This window comes from Centrocercus urophasianus, unplaced genomic scaffold (assembly GCF_019232065.1).
Source record: "Centrocercus urophasianus isolate 14NV4802_14NV808 unplaced genomic scaffold, USGS_Curo_1.0 seq_17, whole genome shotgun sequence".
In the NCBI taxonomy this organism is placed as follows: Eukaryota; Metazoa; Chordata; class Aves; order Galliformes; family Phasianidae; genus Centrocercus; species Centrocercus urophasianus.
In genome coordinates, this window is record NW_024884722.1 from 17,111,847 (window position 1) to 17,131,827 (window position 19,981).

At 42.6% G+C, this 19,981-nt stretch overlaps 1 protein-coding gene across 4 annotated transcripts in view; it reads left to right on the forward strand.

The window, feature by feature from the left end:
* Nucleotides 1-19,981, forward strand: part of ARHGAP22 (Rho GTPase activating protein 22) — a 141,390-nt gene that overhangs the window by 103,723 nt on the left and 17,686 nt on the right. For all 4 annotated transcript variants that reach the window (XM_042818618.1, XM_042818619.1, XM_042818621.1 and 1 more), the window contains 2 exons: nt 11,948-12,155; nt 16,250-16,382. In XM_042818618.1, the coding sequence (XP_042674552.1) occupies nt 11,948-12,155; nt 16,250-16,382 (341 nt within the window). The remainder of the gene's footprint in view (nt 1-11,947; nt 12,156-16,249; nt 16,383-19,981) is intronic.

The window sequence follows — 19,981 nt, forward strand, 5'->3', positions numbered from 1 at the left end:
TGAAGTTCAACAGTCCTGCACCTAGGGAGGAATAACTGCAGGCACCAGCACATTCTGTTTGACTGGCTGGAAAGCAACTTTTCAGAAAAGCACCTGGGATGGTGATGGATGACAAGTTGAACATGAGCCAGCAATGCACCCTTGTGGCAGTGAATGCCAGCAGGATCTTGTTCTGCTTTAGGAATTGTGTTGCCAGCAGGCTGAGAGAAGCAATCCTTCCCTGCAAATCACGGTGGAAATTTTAATACAAGTTCTGCTCAGGAAGAATCTCATACTCCAGTGGTTGCATAACTGATAAGATGTAAAATATGTCCAAATTTAAGACCTTCCCTTTCTCTGTCTCTCTCAAAAAACAAACAAAAAAACACAACTGAAAAACCAAAACCTTTGAAAAGAATATTGGAGAAGATTCCTCTTACAAAGAAGATTACCTCTGAGAAGAGTATGGAGGATTTGAAGAGAGCACAGTCAGAAGGTTTAAGACAAGCAAAAAAGTTTTTAATTCAGTGCAGAATTAATTACAAAACTCATTGTCACAAGATACAGAAACAAAAGTAAAAAATGGGTTCAAAATAGAATTATACAACTCCATAGAAGGTAAGTCTGCCTGAACTATCAAACTGATATCAAAAAGGTCTGAATGTAGTTGTTAACTTCATATATATCTTGTATAGCTAAGAATCAAAAAGTATCAGTTTTACTTTTGATAAAATATGGTGGTTCTTGTGCCTTCTTTCTCTTCAATAGCAGACTGTTGTCCTCCTCGGCTAACAAGTGCCATGGAGAGCTCGAAGTGGCCGTGCAGTTGTTGTGGTGGCTTCTGTCTGTAGCATCTAGTCTGACCAGTACCTCCTGCTGTGCTGCCAGTTGCTCAGTGAGGTTGCTCCTGTGTAAGCTTTAGGTTTGTGCTTCATGTCTGAAAGCTGACAGGCTTAAAACACCACTGATTCTCACTGTGCATCCTCCAGTGTATGATTAATGGGACAAACATGTTCCTGTGGTGTTTCTCAGCTTGAAGGCAAGTATTTTAATTTCTCTGTTATTCCTTTGATGAATGTTATGGGAATCTTTGATTACTGAAGGGGAAGGGTACTCTGCTCTTTAAAAGTTTCAATTTTAACCATTTAAGAGCTGAGAACAAAGAATGCACCCTCTGTTTCTTTTCCCATTTCCTTGCCAGTTGCTCCTCTTTTCTTCTCCAACATCAGGTAATCATCCTTACAATTTCCCCTTGCTAACTTCTGAGTTGCAGCTCAAGGAAGTGAACATTAAGCCCTTGACCTCTGCCAGAACTGTTCCTGAAAAGTTGGCAGATTTACTGTAATGTTTTATCTATTTTATGAATTGGAACTAAATGCTATCTCTTCCCCAAGTGTAGATGATCGAGTTCAGATGTGACTAGAGCTTAGACCATGACCTTATACTTGAGTGGTGAAGGTGTACGTTATGTTTGATATTAACTGAGAATTTTAGTTGGATAGTGGAAGCTAAAGGTAAACGTGTGGAAATTAATAGTTTTCGTCATTGGTTGAGTTGGAAGAAGCAACAATATGATGCCATTTACCTCCCAGTAGGTTTTACAATTGTAGGTTACAGGCTAACAAAGGTATTTGTGGGGAAGTTTTATTTGAATAGCCTGCCCGTGCATTTAGTGTTGATCCTGTCTGCTTCTCAGTGACCAATTGGTCTTAGGAAATCAGTCTCTCAGGTTTGGAATAGGGAAAGACTTGAGGGCGTAGCTTGCTAATTTTTCTGAATGGATAAAAGGGTCTGTTATTACAAATTTCAGAGGTGAGTCTAGATCACTGGCCCTGCCATGTTCCAGAATGGTCAGAAGTCTGGGCGATTCATTTCATTCTTCACCAGAGACCAGTGAAAGGTTGCAGCCTCCATGATTCTTGTATTTGGAGCCACAGCTGGAGTTCTAGTCCTTTTCTGGTGGCAGTAATTGAACTGTCACAAGTATTTTGTACTTACCAGCATTCAGGATTTCTGTAAAACTTCTGTAGAGTGGGGAGATCAACATGCAGCAGCACATTTGGAATGGAAGTTCTACCAGTCAGATGCATTCTACAGACAGCTTCATACAGGTCTATGGAAGCAATCTGTTAAATGCAGGCAGGTGCGTGCAGGAGTCGGTAAATGAAAAGCTCTGTAAATGATGTTCTTAGGCTGTGGGAGATAGAAATTTCTTGGGGCACATTTTCGGAGATCACTGCTTGCTAAAAGGCACGTTTTGTTGCTCTTGATGTTTTGTTCTCCAAGTCCTTCTTGCCTTTGTTTAGAGAGAGATAGACCAATAAACAAGAGGGGTTTGGCTGTGGATTGAGAATGTTGTGGTTGAGTGATGTTTAGGTCTGTTTATCATCTTTTCTCTGTGAGCAAACAGTTATAATCTCAGTTTAGAGTATAAACTGGGCAGAGTCCACTGCAGGGGTAATTTACAGCGCTGCTCAGTGAGTTCCTTTCCTGACATATTTTAAAGGGATGGAAGAACACCATGCACAGGTTAGGCTGAGTTTGTTGTGAGATGAGGATGAGCACTGCTGTTTGCTCACCTTTCAACCCAGGGTTGTTGACTGGCTTATCAGTCAGTAAGCAGAAGCCTATTTATTCTTTAGAGATTCCATTTTATCAGTCAAGGTTGAGACCCCAGCCCAGAGCAGGGGAGTCATTTTGTTCATGGACAGACCTTCTCAAAGAGTTCAGAGGGGGAAAAAACTAGAACAAAAATTTACTGTACAAGGGATGTACTATTGGAGGCTTTTCTGCTGGTTTCAGTCCTCTGACTGATCACCTGTAAGTGATTCACTGCCAGCTTTCAGTGTGTACAGGGAGGTGCTCAGTGCCCATCTTTGCTTGGGCTAAGGAATGAATTTGTATAAGGCTCTACTAACCTGAAAATTAAGGAACTTCAGCTCTAACTTGGATAATTCATCCTTTTTTTATAAATGGGCAAAATAATTTCCTACATCTGAATTCCCTCAGACAGATTCACTTGAGTGTATCTGTATACTAGCTAACACTATGTGTAAGCTAATGTTTAAAAATAAGCCATGCCCTATAGGCACTTGCTAGAGCTGTACAAGCCAGCAAGTTTGTTCACAATCAGAAATGGGGAGGAATTTTTTTTTTGAGTTCATGCAGGTTCACCGTTGCCGTCTGTTGCAACCATATTCAAGACTGAATTTGAGCCGAGTTAGATGCCAACCCTGAGATATGCCTGGATTTTCAGAGGTTGTCTGAGCTGTAGTGAACTTCCCAGCCAGTCTGATGGCTTGTAGTGACATGCAGAGCCAGGATCATAGAATAGCCAGTGATTCACTACCCTTAGTGTAAAAAAACATTTTCCTTATATCCAGTCTAAATCTCCCTTCCATCTGAAACCATTTCCCCTTGTCCTATCATGTCAGGCCCTGCTAAAGAGTCTGTCCCCTTCTTTCTTACAGCCTCCTTTTAGATATTTCTGAAAAGCTGATCTCAGGTCTCCCTGGAGCCTTCTCTTCTCCATTCTGAACAGCCCCACCTCTCTCAGCCTGTCCTCTTAAGAGTGGTGTTCCAACCCTTGGGTCATTTCTGTGGCCCTTCTCTGGATGCACTCCAACAGGTCTGTTTCTGTCCTTCGCTGAGGACTCCACATCTGGATGCAGTACTCCAGGTGAGGCTCACCAGCACAGAGCAGAGGAGCAGGATCACCTCCCTAGCCCTGCTGTCCACACTTCTTTTGGTGCAGCTCAGCATTTGGTTGGCTTTCTGGGCTGTGGGGACACAATTGCTGGCTTATCTCCGGTTTGCCATCTACCAGTTTTCCCAGGTCCTTTTCTGGACTATCCTTTTCATCCCCCTCTATGAGATCCTCAGGTGGCACTTACAGTTTTGATGGCAAGTTGATAATTGCTGTTGTTGCAGTGTTGGGTATAATTCTGCAGCTCCAGCAATCCAGTGAGTGTGTGAGAATTTTGGGTTTCATTTTTAGGAAGCATAACAAAGAAAGCAGATCCAAGTGCAACACTAAAGTTCAAAACACGGAAAACAAAGTATAAATACATATATATTTATCTGTGTATATGTCATATATATACACACATATTTTTTATTCTGGTCTCATTGTATTTTGTAGTTTAAGTCATGATTTTTGACAGAAGGCTTTGAAAGGGATTGAGAATTTCTTCATATAATGCAAGAAGATGATAATTGTGGAATGGACACAGCACAGTCAACTTCTTCTCACAGGACATCTCTAGCTGCAGTGACCATCCTCAGGGAACAATAATGAAGCAGCTGCTGTTTCTTGCTTCAGTTATGATGCTTACATGAGCAAGCATGTATGCATCTTGCCTTTTTCTCTCACCAGGGCAGTATTTGCCCTTTCTTTGGAGAACAGTTTACATTGTTTTTGCCATCTCTCACACAACTTAGGGTAGTCCTACAAGACATGCTAATGTCTAACCGTGCTTTGAGTCATACTGTGTCCTTGGCTGCAGAGAACCTGTGAATTGCATATGTTGACTGTACTTTGGTTACAGTGGTATCCATGTTAAACTTACTTTCTATTTCATTGGATGTCTCCTTGTTCTTGTAATTTGAGAGATGGAAAACAGAAATGGAGAAGGGAATGGAAAAATGAAGGTCTGCATTTGCTGTCTCCTGAGCTCTCATTCCAAATGTTGAGTTCCCAGCTCTGTAATGTTATTAGCAGATGTGACATGTTTTGAGGCATCATTCCAGGGAATATTGCCAGAAATCCTGATGGTGTCTCAGCCATTCGAAAGATTTTCCATAACCTGCAGCCTCAGTGTTCTCCACAAGGGAAGAGAGAACAATAAAAGGGTGAAGAGTACCCAATATCTCATTTCTACCTTTTGTTCAAGGATTTCCATCACTTACCAAATGTCCTTTACTGGACTTTAAGAATTGTCTGGTGCTTTGTCTGGGGCTCTAGTATCTGTCTTTGAAATGCATTTCTATTTAAGGTAAACCTTGAATTGAAGGATTGCCATACTATTATGCTATTCAAGAACTGGAGCTTTTGATCCTGGTGTTGCCTTTACATAAAGTGAGAGCTTTTGATCAAATCAGGGGATGTAGAGACAGAGTCTGATATCAAGTTTCCTGAGCTGTGGGACGATACTGTCTCAGTGACTGAAATCTCAGCATTCAACCACTGGGTCACTGCCTTCTCTAACATGTATTTAAGCTGAGCCACATTGTAGTTAAGCTTGTGGTGAGCCAGGAAGTTAAAATGAGTTGTGATCTCTAGAGTGGCCACAGATGTGATATTTTAATTATTGAAGCAGATGAGCATCTGCAAACAAGGATTTTAATTCCTTAATGTTTTTTATGCCAGAGGGAGATGCATAAATTTCTCCAGACGATTGGTGCAAAGGTTCTGAGGAATGACTGCTGCCTATCTGCAGTCATCCGTGTGCATTTTGTAGAGGGGATGAAGGGCTGACCTCAGTGTAATTGTATGGATCACGGTGCAGCAGGCATTGCTCTTGACTACTGACCACTTACCCTGAGTGCAGGAGCTGAGCGTGTAAATGTTTCCCTGCAGGTAAGTCCTGGGTGCTGGCTGACATGTAGTTTTTAGTTTCTTCCCTTCTGGTTATCCTATCCAGCCATGCTATTTGTTGTCAACAGGCAGATGCTCTATAAAGGGCTAAAGAAGGGGCTGTACGCACACAAAAACAAACAAACAAAAAAGCACCCCACAAAAAACTGCACCAGGTCAAAGTCTGTGGCTTGTCCTATGGTATGTCAAACTTTCCAGCGAGTTCAAGAGCTAAGGGATATTGCCAGAGTGTGCTGAAGTGGGGATAAGTGCTAAACATTAGCTTTGTCCTGGTACTTTGGGAGCAGCTCAAAAACTAAAGCAGGGCTCTCCGTAGCACAGCTAACGCCGCCTGTATCAGGAAGGGATCCAGAGCGTGGCATGCAGACAGCGACTGTTGCTCAGCTTTTTTTCAGCTATCTAGAATAGATCTGACAAGCAATTAGACCATGAATATATTACAGAGCCGATGGGGGATGCCTTTGTTAAAACTTGTGACCCATACTTAGCTGCTGTTTACATTGGCGGCAGCTTCGAGGGTGGGCAAGACCCTACCTGCCTGTCTTTCTGCTCGCTCCTTCCCCTTGCCGAGCGAGCTGGGGAGCTCTGCATCTCATTGGATATTTCAAATGCTTTCTGCACAAGTCATAATTAATGCTGAGTTGTGGAGCTAAGACCAGATGTGCTGCTGCGATTATCTCCCAGGGCAGATCGGCTGCTCTCCACTCTGGAGCGCTGGGTGAATGGAAAGCTGCCAGTGCTGGGGCTCAGAATGTGTCTGATGCCTGAAGTCAGGACTTTCTTTCTCTGCCGCTCCTGCTGTCTGACACTGCCTGGTTTCTGCTTGAAGCTCAGCGCCTGTCATGTAGCAGAGTGCTGCACAAGAACAAGAGGTATGAGATGATTTTGTAGAGTTTAGATTTGTTATGGTTTTCTTTTCCTGGATGTAAAGCAGATATTTGAGCTTAGACTCAGACAGAGGCTGAATGTCTCAGTAAAGCAGCTGTCCTTACAAAGAGGAAGGAGTGGGAAGGACCCAAGCTGTGGCCAAAAATACTACTGGGTGCCAAGCTAGTATTTGATTTCACGGGGAAATAGTTGTGCTTATTTTTACATGGAATGGTTAAATGGATATACATGGATGAGAGTGACTGTGTCCCAGTACACGGAGGCTGATCTTTGTGGGGAATGAGGTTAGAAGATGCTGAGTTCAGCCACAGACTCGTTTGTGTGACCTTGGGCAAGTTATTTAGTCACATTTATGTTGCTTCCTGATTATCTGTTGTTTCCTTTTCTTTCCTCTGCTTTGCATGCCCTGTCTGCCTGGACGGTTAGTAGTTAGGAGCTATCTGTTGGGGGCTGCTCCCAGTGCCTGGCGTGGAGCTCTGCTTTCAGTCGTGCTGCAGTAATTCGTGCCGCATGCGCTTGGGTGGGCCAGGGGAGGGCAGGAAGAGCTACAGGTTTGTGTGTGCTTTTTGTTGGGAAAGCCTATGCACTTCTGAATGTCTGCCCATGGTTTTTTCACAGTGTTTTCATGTGTGAGAGGGGACAGATAAATGGCTTCCTAAGCATGAGTGTGGGAAGGTAAAAGCAGAAGCTTACCTGTGCAGGTGAGCACGTACACAATCTTTATATCCACAAACTGCTGTCTGTGAGGCACCACATGCATGCGCGGGTGTGCAGGCTATATAGCAGCATCCAGGTGTGTGCCTAATTATCTTCCTGTACATCTTTTAGCATGTGTGTACTAACCTGTGCCTACAGCTGATGTAGGTGTGTCTGGACTTTTCCCTCTTTAAGCACGTATAGAGTCCTCAGTCCTCTCTGCAAAGAAAATCCATTCGAGCACTGACTTTATTATCACTTTCTTTAGTTTATTTTGGTTGAAATCAGAGCTCTGATGAGAAAAAATGAAGCAGGGATCATATATTTTCCTGCCCACAGCATGTCCAGACAGCGTAGCTGAATGTATAGGCTTTGTATGCCTGGAGCTGGTGGGTGAGCTATTCAGGCCAGGACAGAAAGACTGTCTGTGTCTTAGCACATCGTTCCTGGATTGCTTTTTCCACAAAGAGCCACCTAAATCTCTGAAGAACAGAGGCAGCTTGTTGGAGTAGAGGAAAGAAATTCTTTAGCCCATTTTTTCTTTAGTATCTCTTGAATCTTTCTGAAATTCAGGATGTGGTCCCAACCATGCTGCTTTTTTTTTTTTTTTTTCTTTTTTTTCTTTTTTTTCTTTTTCCTGCTTTCAAGCCAAACAAAAGGGCCTAGCTATAGATAAGGATACAACAAGGAAGGTTAACCCTTGGGTTGCCCAGGGTTATTATTTCTAGCCTATCCCTGTCTGGGAGTGTGACCGGATGGCACTGGCTCCCTTTCTTCTGAATGAAGAGAGACTTTAATGTCTTCCAGCAGGCTCATCAGATGGAGTGAAGAACTGCCAAGTTCCATCTGAGCTGTAGCCCCAGTTATTAAAACCAGGCCTGTGCCTTGAGGAGCCAGCAGATGAGGCTGTGTGCAATTGGTTCCACATTAGTTTTTCCTTGCAAAGCAGGGCAGCCCCTGTCCAGACCAGCAATGCCCTTATCTGCTTCTTTCAGGCATATTTAACTAAGTTTTACAAACCTTTCTGAGACCTAGCTGAAGTGAGATGATTTATAGAGTTAACAGGACACCACCTCCTCAGTCTGCCCTTTTTAGCCCTAGGAGACCGAAGTAAGTGAATGTAACACGTGCCATGCTAGTATGGTTGTGAGAACCCTAATGATAATCTTCCCAAGGGGAGATTTGTTAAGGCCCCCCAGCAGATGCCTGGAAGAAAGATTTCTGCAAGCCTCTGACTGTCAGCAGCTCCAACTTGCTTTTGGAAGCCCCATTCCAGCCGCAATCCAAAGAAAGCTGGCTCCTTTTCTGAACCCTAACCATAATTTGCACTTCTAAGCCATGGACAAGCTCTGCAGCCATGGCAAAGATGAGTGATTTCTTCCAAGCCTGGCATCCCTGTTTGCTTTTGGCTGCCTCTTTTCAGCCCTATTTTAACTGCAGTTCTATGCTTTCTCTCTCTCTAAACCCTAACCATAATAGTCTTCCTACCAAGAGATATCACCTGGGAGCAATCTTTCTCTGCACAGTGACTGAGGGGTCCTTGTCTGTGGTGTGGTAAAATAAGTAAGTAAATAAATATAAGTAGCGTCAGGACAGCGAGAAAGTGCAGGGCTACAGTGTAACAGGGGCTGCAAAAGAGAAGTTGGAATTACCAACAAACTTGACCTGGGAGAAATACTTCATCTGGGCAATGCCTGGGGGACTTTTTCTAGCACTTCCCTGAAAAAGTATGGGATGAGAAAAAGAGAAAATATAGGTTTGCAATCGGAGTTGGACTGAAATGGGCCTACCAAACCAAGGTGGGAGGCAACCAGAAGAGCTGGGCTGGGAGAAGTCTTTCATCCTGGCAGTGGCTTGAGGGTCTTTTCTCATCACCTCAGCAACAACTGACCGAACTATGAGGGCATGTCACTGACTGCAGGCCAGACAAAACTAGGAGAAAGCAGGAAAAGCTTCATGCTGCAAGTGGAGATCACACATGCAGTAGTTCTATGCATATGCTTGCATGTGAGTGTCTGACATGGCCTCTGTCCTTGCTCTGGATCAGTCTAGAACACCAGAACATGGGGTTTTTGGAAAACTGCTAACTGTACTCTATATCTGGGGAGTGCAGAGCATTTGCCTATTTCCCAGTCTTTCTCTAGACACTCTTTAGAAGGAAGCAAGGCGGTCAGTCAGCTAGGAAGAGGAGATTTGGAAAAGCAAGGCTGCTGTTCTTCAATTGCCATGCCATCTACATAGCCTGAGCTCCCTGTGGCTGTGTGTCCTGCATCTAAAAGAGTGAATTTCATGTATCATTTTGAGAAAATAGATGGGTTTGGTGGGAAGAAGCCTGGCTCAGAGATTGATGATAGGATATGGAGTTATTTTTTTGGTGATTTTTTTTTTTTTTTTTTTTTTTTTGGTAGATATGCAAGCTGGGGCCTGGGCTGAACTTGCTGTAACTAAAGCTGAAGGACCTTTTGACTGAAGGCAGCCTGTAGCCCAGGATCAAATACACAGTTCAGGGGAAGGGGGAAAATTGTTCACCAGCAGAATAGCACAAAGGAGGTTAGAGAGGTTGTGTGCTCCTGCTCAGATTTCATAAGAGGAGGGCTCTGCACTGTACCTTGCAGCTCCTTTTGCCTGGATTATTCTGTGTGCAGTAATACACATTGTTGAGAATGACAGAGGCCAAGATGAGCAAGCCTTGGAGACTTTACTTTCTCAGCCATGATTTGGATATTACTGGATCCAGATATTACAGGATAAACTAGGTTGAGAATGTTGTTCTTCCTTGGGTACTCAGCATCTGTAAGAGTCCTGGAAACCCTCTGATAGTGGTGAGCACCAAGTACACAAGCAGTTCTGCTGTGCTGCTTTGCTGCTTGGCTTTACACTGTCATGGCAACATGATGAGATTACAAAGCAACCTGTGCAAAACGAGGAAGAGATTCCTTCTCCTAGAATATGATTTCAGGGATATCTCTGTGAAAACTCATGAACGAATTAGAAATAAGAACCAGTGAAACCTTTACTTTGAAAGAGAAACAATATTTACAGTGACAAACATAAGTCGCTCCCATGCTTCAGGGCATGCTCTCCTGCCAGGATAAGGAGGGAATTTCCTTCAAGATTCTTCATGGTCCTCCATCTCTGATTATGCAGTGCAGTTGTGCAGGCTGGAGTGTAAGAAAAGTTTCTGTATTCTGACGTGTAACAGTTTCTCGGGGAATGGAAAATGGGCTTCAGGATCCTTCTTGTATGTTTCATTCAGGGAGTTAACACTGATGTCTAGATTTTTTCTGTCACTGTGCTAGATTTTATTTCACCAAGGATTCAGCAGGGTTGGACTGAATTCAGAATGAAGGTACAATTTGATATCAGATGTCCCTTGGAAGATAGTGAATGGTGGCAAGGAAACTTCTGCTGTGAGTTATCAGCCTGCCACGAGTATAGCACTAAAATAAAAATGGGAAATAAGTTCTTTAGTAGGAAGGAAAGGAGAGCCCTAAAAATGACCAAAATGACCAAAAGAAATGTGATATATTCACATGCATTCATCACTAAACACTACTTGGCTGCTGTTTGTGGACAGAGTAACTTTGGTGTTGGATTCTGATGGTTTTTTTTTTCAGATATGTATGACTGAGTGCTAAGTGCATGATCTAAAGCTCCTTGTTGATATCAGTGTAAATTTACCGGTTGCTTTGAGCAATGTTTGAGTAGAATTTCCTGTCTGAAACTGGGTAAATCTTGGAATTCTCACACTTTCTAAATACCTAATCTCCAGAATGAGATTAATTTGTTTGCTGTCTTCCTTGACTCCTCCATACCTTGTAGGGTGCTAGAAGTGGGATTTCAGAGCATGGCTCACAGGCTGTCCTTTTAGATGGAGTTATTTCTTAGTGGCAGGGATTGAACTTCTGGATCTCACAGCCTGAGTCTCTTCTGCGTTGTCAAAAAGATGTGACCCGAGTAGTGGCATTCGGCAGCTGGCATTGTCCAGGAACTCCAGTTTCATCAAAGAGTGAGCCAGTGCTTTCATACTTGCTGGTACAAGTCTGCAGTAGATCTGACCTAATAACTACCTATGGCCAGCCTGCTTTTAGAGTATCTGACGCTTCTTATACTTCCAAAGTGCAGGAAGTAAGGCGTTTTAGTAGAAAAAGCGATGATTTCGTGCATACCTGTGTTTCATTTTTCTAATTTTCACTTGTTAATTTTAATTAAAGGAAAATAAATAGAAACCCAGAGCTTACAGTAGGTGGAGAGTGAGAGCAGTTTCACTCACATAAGCCACTTTTGATGTGGACAACTGCATTCCAACATGCTGGCAATCTTCTTGCAGGGGTGTGCTACCTGTTAGGCTGGGCAGCTGCAAACTACTAAGCAATAACTGTGTGAGTGGTGTGTACATGTAAAAAATCATTGTGGCCCATGCCTCTGTTTTGGCATTCCTAAGACTGAAGATGCAATGGAAATGTAATTACTTAACTCAGGTTCAGCACAGCTATAGATAACTGTAAGCATAATCTCAGCTCTACTTTCCTTGTGCATATAGAGGTATATACCATCTTAGGGCAAAGAGTAGTTTAAAGGACTCTTAAGCAGAAAAAAAACAATCACACTTGGCATGTAATTGTACTTGTTTTTTTAAAACCCTTTTATTCTTCAGAGTCTGTTTAAAAACTGGACCTTAGTGCATCCAGTCCCTACAAAATAATTTCCCTCATTATTCACCCTGAGCAATAGCTCGTGAAGAGTTGCAGCTAACACCCGAATGTCTCTCTTGCTCTCTTTTGGCAGGGATCTTTGGACAGCGATTGGAGGACACTGTGCATTACGAGAGGAAGTATGGCCAGCGGTTAGCCCCACTGCTGGTGGAACAGTGTGTGGATTTTATTCGGGAGCGAGGACTTACAGAGGAGGGACTCTTTCGGATGCCTGGGCAAGCCAACCTTGTCAAAGATTTGCAGGATTCTTTTGACTGTGGAGAGAAGCCGCTCTTTGACAGGTGAGTTGACATCAGAAATTCAGATTGTTTTACTTGTGGCATGTGGAGTCTGGCAGGAGCAGCCTGATGGTGGCTATCTTAATTACACATTCTCCTCATTCAGAGAGTAGCTGGGCCTTTCTCCTGCATGGTTTTGAGTGTTGAGGCCTACATTTGGTTCAGTGCTTGAGCAGGGAGAGAAATTGAGCTGAGTATAAGCACATCTTGAAAGCCAATGCTAGGTGTGGGTACAGCCTACTCAGCAGTTGGTGGGATCTCACCATAAAAATACACAGGACAGTAGTGTCTTACTACTTTTAGATGTTGCATTTATCTCTTGCTCCGTAGTGAATCTGCCCAGGGGAAAAATCTCAATTCTTACCCATTCATTGTCACCAGGTTTCGGAATAGTCACCAAGATTTTGCACATCTTTCCCTGGCTGTTTTATGTGTATGGAGTTGATCAGCATGTCATAGCCAAGTATTTTCTGACCACAGAATTCTAGGCCAAAAGGAATTCCTTTTTGGTTGAGAATTTCAGCATCTGAGAAGGAACGTTTATTTCAAAGTTGAATATATCGTAGGGACACCTGTGTTCTGTTTTGATTTTTCTGTAAAACTTAAGTCAGATGTTTCCAAAAGAAAAATGACCATTTCCCATTTTAATTCCCTCTGTAAATATGTTGATGCAATCACTCCTTGTGTGGTACAGAAAAAAGGTAGCTGCCTTTTGGTCTTACTATCTATGCCAGTGTCAGGGACCAGTGAGAGCCAGTTATTCTGCAAGGGAAGGTGACTCAGGAGCAAGAGCATTAACAAGCATCCAGAGCCCACTCCCATCATACCTGAGCCAGGTACTCAAGGCCGATGCAGAGAGAGCACTGAAGCTCAGGCACAGTCTCATGATCAGCAGGCAAGTCTATAGTGATAGTGATGATGTCCAAGGTCAGGCTGGGAAGTAGAGCTTGATGATCCATGAAGTCCCTTCTAACCCAAAGCCACCCTATGAGACTTTGAATTTCATCCTTAAGTCAGTGTCTTGGTCCGGATAACAGGGTGCGTGGCCAGTCAGTCATGGCTGAGGGGCTGTTGGCTGCCACAGGAAGAGCTCTAAGTTCAGCCAGAGAATAGGACATCTCTCAGCCGCACTATCTCTACCTTGGCTGTGAGCCCAGTCAAATAATCAGGAGGGTGGATGCTCTCAGGCCCTTGCAGCCATATTCTGTCCATCCTCTGTAACTGCCGTTTCTTTCCCTCTCTCATGTGCGCACATGCTACCCAGAATGATGGTTAGCATTGTGCTGACCTAAAGAGCCCTTTGAGAATTTTGCCTTGACTCTGGAAGAGTACTGGAACTTTAGTAGTGCTTGGATCCAAGGGCGTTGCATAGATTTGGACATTGCACAGATCTATGACACGTCCAGGAGTGGGATCAGATCGGAGATCTTCACTTGGAGACCAGGGTCCATTTCTTGCCAAAACTTCCTAGGACAGATTTCCCAGGTGGCACTGGCAGTTTCTGGTATGTCAGCATATTAACTCAGGGAATCACTTCCTTGTGGATTGGCAGCCAATCTTGACATTGCCAGTGCTGTACCAAACTACTGCTGCAGGACGTAGTACTGCTCTCCTGCATGATAGCATTGGGTTTGCACTCATCCTGGGAAGAATATCCTTTGAGTTTATTGTGAACATTCTTCCAATTCTTCCCTCCCCTCTGCTTCTCAGGCCACCAATTCTTCTTTCTTTGATTCTTAACCACAGTCTGTATTTTCTCCCTAAATGGAAGTGTTGAGATATTTTCATGAAAAAAAAGTTGAAACCCTCAAACTGTCTCACTTCATCTTTTCTTAAAATCTTTTGTTTTTTAACTAAACGTCCGGATGCTCTGGTTCAGAGTTAGAATTGTCTGAATTCATGTGGAAGTGAAGTGAACAGAGTTGTTTTGGAAAACACTAATCTGGGAATAGGAGTATCTACAGATGGAATTAATTAGGACCAACAGTCTCACTTTCGTGTCTTACCTTCTAATCTATTCTAACTTAATTGCCGAAAGACAAGAAAAGCCTCCTCCCATCATACTGAAAGCAGAAGGCACCTTTATTTCCATAGGCATTTGCAATAGTAAAATAGATCAGTGAGAAGTGTCACCTTTAACAGAGGCAATGAAGATCTCCATGAAGGGATGCCTGTCATTTGGGTTGATCTGAAATGGAACAACTCAATTTTCAGCATAGAATTGGAGGAGGCAAGCCTGGTAGCATCTGAGCAGTGTGACCATTGAGGGTTCCTCAGCTGTTGGCTTTCTGCCCTACCTTCCCCTTGCAGCCACTGTGACTGCTGCAGCTTGCAGGCCCTGCTCTCTGATCTTTTGTATCAGCACTCACAGAAAAGGAGAAACAATTCCTTCATGGCTGAGTGAAACACTTCTCCTAGTAAGCGTAATTCTCTCTCTCTAACTGTCCGTATACAGCCTAGAATAACTAAGCAGCAGCAAATATTTTCTGCAAATGTGATATCCATATCCTAGTTCCCAAATCAGGTGCAGTGAAGGAATACATTTTTTTTTTTTCTCCTTCTTTTTGATTGTAGACAGTGCAGTTTGATTCTGCAATAAACTCAACATTGCTTGATCTTCCAAAAGCTAAAGCCTACCTGCCCGATCTCTAATGATTGATAATTAAAATATTTACTTTTAAAAAGCTTGGGTTTTCAGTCTGAGATTTAAATGCATATGTACGTATTTAATGAAAAGCCAGGTGTTGCAGTTGGAAGCACCTACAGCAGTCTGCTCCTATCACATGTCTGTGTCACTGACATTTTGGCTGGATTTCATCTGGCCATGCTGGTGTAACAATAAAATCCAACCAGGGGACCTGAAGTCCCTTGTAATGTGTGGGCTCTGCTGCTAAGTGATAATCATATCCACCATTCATGCCTGAAACCTCATACAAAAAGAATTGAGGTTATTGACATCATTTGCAAAGTATTTGTAATCAACTGAAGAAAACTCTGATATTCTCAGCTTTGATAGAGTTATTGAATAGAAATAGCAAAATTAGTAGCAAGTGGTCAAATGTTGTTACTTATTAAACTACTGGCAGCTCGTTCTGGTAATTTTTCCAATTTTCAAAAAAAAAATTCAGAAGTTTTACAGTTATGTTTCTAGTATCAGTCAGTATGCATGCCTGTGTATTTTTCTCCTTTCCCAACAGTTTGGAAATTACTGTCAAGCTTCAGTAAAATAACAGGGATGGATGTTCCTTAAGAAAATTGAATCCAATGCTCTTATCAGAACAGAATAAAAATAGAAGTACAAGTCCTTATGTATTTTGTCCTTGCACTGGTCTGCTGCAGCTGCAAAATATTTGGTAGAGCTCATTACACTTCAAAACACTGTTTAAAAACATCCTAAAGAGAAGAGATTCAGCTTTTAAAGAAGTGAGAATTTGAGGCTGCGTTGTTTACTGATGTGGTTTTCTCAGAATTCTCTAAAGACTGTCATGGCTGTGGTGGGAAGTGGAGAGCTGGTGACACAAACTGTTGAGATTTCTAGCATTTGCAAAGATAAACAGAGCTGTACAGTAGGAAACTTGGAACGAGGCACTGTCACAAACCAGAAATGGGATAGGTCATGTAAAGGGAAGAGCAGGTGCATCTTCATTATGGCATTTGATACCTCAGGCCCTAAATGAAAGTAAAGGATAGACAAGAGGGAAAAGAAGCCCCTGCAATGGTAGAGTATCAGTTAGAGGATCAGAGATTGTTTGATTGCATGAGGGTGCAGAGATTTGTTGTCAGAATTGCGTGATCACTGTGTTCTGCATTGCACACCTTCCTGACCGCACTGATTGAGGAACCACAGCACCACCCTATCTTGAGCAGGAGCATCCCTTCACTGCTCACGTTGCTTGAGATGCATTCGTATTTTCACAGAGGGGAGATTTTCCTTGTCCCCAGGTAGACCGTAATGTTTCATACAGTCGTGTAGCAGAATGATTCCACTTTGTGTACCTACCTTGTCCTTAAGAGGGACTTTGATCCACCCTGCCTGAAGGCATCAGGCTTTAAGGTAGTGTGGGTGTCTAAATTTCCTTCCTTCTTCTGTATTGCAGCAACACGGATGTTCACACTGTGGCGTCCCTCCTGAAGCTTTACCTCCGAGAGCTGCCAGAGCCTGTCATCCCCTTTGCCAAATACGAAGACTTTCTTTCTTGTGGACAGCTACTCTCAAAAGATGAGGGAGAGGTCAGTGGTCATTCTAATCTGCCTCCTTTTACCTTGAGGGTTGTTTCCAAGACCCAGTACAATACAGCTTCCTTCTCATCACTCTTCAGTCCTAATTTAAAATCAGTGGAGTTCCTGGGAACCTCCCCCTGAATTTTCCTGAAGCTATGAACTGGCATAAGTATCACAGGCTCCCGCTTGAAGCAGAAGCTGTTTTGAAGTCAGTCTTGTAGCCTAGTGCTTCTCTCAACTGAACAGTGGTGTTCTATAGCATAATCAGAAAGAGGTGCGAGGTGTGAGATCTAGGTTCCTTTTGCAGCTTTGCTGTTGACTCATTAGCAAGTTTTATGAAGTTACTCTCCTTTACTATGTTTTCAATGTCATATATGGGGACAGCATATTTTGCCTTCCAGAGTTGTTAATAAGATGTTGACTGATGTGATGGTCTTTGTATTTCTTAGAAGATAGACACTATAAAAAAACACAGTACAACACTATCCTAAAATGGGAGAAGTAAAGCTATGAATACTTTTCCAGAACCTTCAGTTCTTCCATTTGGTTTCCTCAGAGAAACCTCAAGTCTGTGGCAATCGTGGAAATTTTGATTCAGTTCTTGCAAAGATAATTTACAGTATGATTGATTGATCTGTTCTATCCATATTGCTCCCTGTGTGGTGATGTCTGAGCTCTTTGCTGACTGCAAGGGCACGTTGAATCTGGTCTAATGTGGATGGAACTGTGCTGCCTTCTAAAGTGAGGTTTAGAGTTGTAAGCCTTATTACTTACGTCAGCTAAAGAAGCGAAGACCTGCGGGCTTGTAAGTTGCAGCCACGTTTCTGTCCTTTTCTGTGTGTGGCCTCAGGGGTATTCTTACATCTCTGTCTCTAGTGGGGACTGTAACAGCTGTTCTTTGCTGGGAACCTCCTGGTTCACCTTTAGTTGAAGTGGCTTTGGGAAGATTGAGTCCTTGATGATGCCCACAAGAAGATGCTTGTTTGCATGCATCAAATGCAGCATATCTGATAATATATAAGGGGGGTTTTAAGGGCAGAAGGCGTTTGGTACTGTCTGTACATACACAGTCCATTCTCTAGCCAGCTCTGAGGAAGCAATTATCTCTGGTATCTGTGCATGACGCAGTATAACACTGCACTCTGATATGCATTTGTGTCCTGGACACAGCTGCATCAGTGTGTCAGTGCACTAGTGTTGTCTCTTAAATGGTACATGTATGTGTCTACTGGCTCCAAAACTTGCTTGTATATTAATGGCCAATACAGTCATTGCTGCAGGGTGCTATGTAACAGACAGGAGAAAGGCTGATCTCGTGAGAAACAGCAGCATTCCTAAGGCAGTGGAGCTGGTTTCATTTTGGTCATACAGAGTGCACACTGGAAAGTTTTGAATCCATTAAGCACTATTGCACAAGAGTAGAGGCAGTGCCAAGTTGGGCAAACATAATTGTATAGCATTGCTCAGCTTATTAATGATGTAGTTTTGTATTTTGCCTGATTTTGCCTACACAGGTTGCAGCAGTTTGGGAAGCAGCATCTGTGTTAGTTTTGTGGGAGCAAGGCCAGGCTGAAATGAGTTGTAGTGAAAGCATTGTTCTCTTTGGATTAGAAAGGAGATGAGGAGGACCAGATAGCTGAAATGCAAGCTTAGAAAATACAGTACTGCTGATAGCACAATGTTGTCTCATTAAAATTGCAGCAGTAAACAACCATTCCTTTGGTCAGGAAAATCTGGAACCTCAACAAGGGCTGTTTACTTTTTTTTTTTTTTGGAAGATGGAGTGCATGCACCGAGGGCGGAGGGGCTGTACGTGCACAGCAGCACGTGGAGCAGAAGGAGCACAGTCATACCCGCCCGTAGGGCTTGCCTTGCCTCCCACATGGAAAGTCCCCCTGCTGAAAAATTGGGTTTCATTGAAATTCAGAGAATTTCAAAGTCAAATGTTTCATTTTGAAAATAATAATAATTAAAAAAAATATATATATATATATATACACCTTGAAACAAAATTCAAACCATTGTTTGAAGAAATGTTTTGTTCTAATTTTGCATACGGAAGTTTTGAATGAGACATTTAGACTCAATTATGATTTTCTTTAGTTGTAACCTCCTCAAATAAAACCAGAATTACTTAAAGCAAAATAGCAATTTGGATAAAAGAGTTGGCACTTCATACTGCTACACTGTGAACGTAGATAGGAACTATCATGACCTTAGCTTGGCCTAATCTCCGTTTGTATCAGAAAAAATACCCCAGCATTGTCCCAGGCATCCATTTTTCATTCTTTGCTGTTCGTGTTCATTCATCACCCAACTAAACTTTGGTGCTGGAATGCAAACAGAAACTTAATTAAGCCTTTGAGCTGTGCTGAGGCCTCCAGGTATCTCAGCGGCACTGCAGCATTAAAAGATTGGATTCTGATCCCAGTTGGTTGTGAGGAGGAGATAATGAATGAAAGATCTTCAAATCTTAAAAAACTCATCTGAGTCTGAGCTGATGTGGCAGTGTTTTAGCTTCCCTAATGACTGAACTCTAGAGATGCCCTCAGTAATTTGGTAAACTAAGCCACTGGCTTTGGGATTTTAGAAGGAACTGAATTTGGGTGAACACTTGAAGTGCTGCCAGTTTTCTAGCCCGTCTAGACCAGAACTAGCCCTGTTAGCACTGATCTCTTACACACATTGCAAAATTTTTTGGTTACAGGACCCCTCCTTGGAAAAGCATGTATCTGTGGTAAATAAGGCAGCATTCTTTAAGGAGTTAAGAGTTATACTGCAGAGTACCATCATGGTGAATGGCAGCACAGTGCCTCTACTGCTTGCTTGGCTGCAGCCATACACCATGACCTGTACTGTGTTAGCTGGTAACACTGCAGCAGTTTCCAGCTCACATTTTCCTTATTGCTTTATTGTGGTTTCACCAACTCGGCTTCCTGGCATTTGCTGGTCAGGTTGGTGGGCACAAAAATGGAAGCTTTTTTTTTTTTTTTCAAACCTGAGAATTGTTTGTACCAGAATGAATCTAAAAGATGCTCTCATTGTAATCCCACATTTGTGATTCCTTGTGACAGAGCATGGATGATAAATATCTACAGCCTTTTTTTCTTTCATAAGGCTTGTATCTTTAGATCATACTTCCAGCTGCCTGCATGTTACAAAGCCCTCTCTTGCATCCAGTGAAGCTGTGACGTTTTAATTCAGAGCACTTGAAACACAGTGCCAAATGTCATTCTGATTTCTGTATTTGAAATAAATTGGGTTACAGAGCAAAACTCGAGAGGTTTGTTAGCTCAACTGTATCTAGTTCAAACACCTCACTTGAAAACCGGATGACCTGAAAAACTGACTTTAACCTTCACATCAATAGCAGCTTTCCTTGATTCAAATGTCTTCAGAAGTTCAAGAAAGATGTTTGAGACTGCTCTTTTATTGGAGTCTCCATTGTTGTCACTGTTAACAGGCGTGATTTTTACCTGGAGGAATTAAAAAAGACTTACTGCTTTTTTTAAAGTTCAGTTTTTTATTAGTTAGACTCTTTTTGTTTACTGGCAAATTCAGAGGAAAAAATTGTTTGCTTTCAGGACATTAAGGATGGAGGCAGGAAT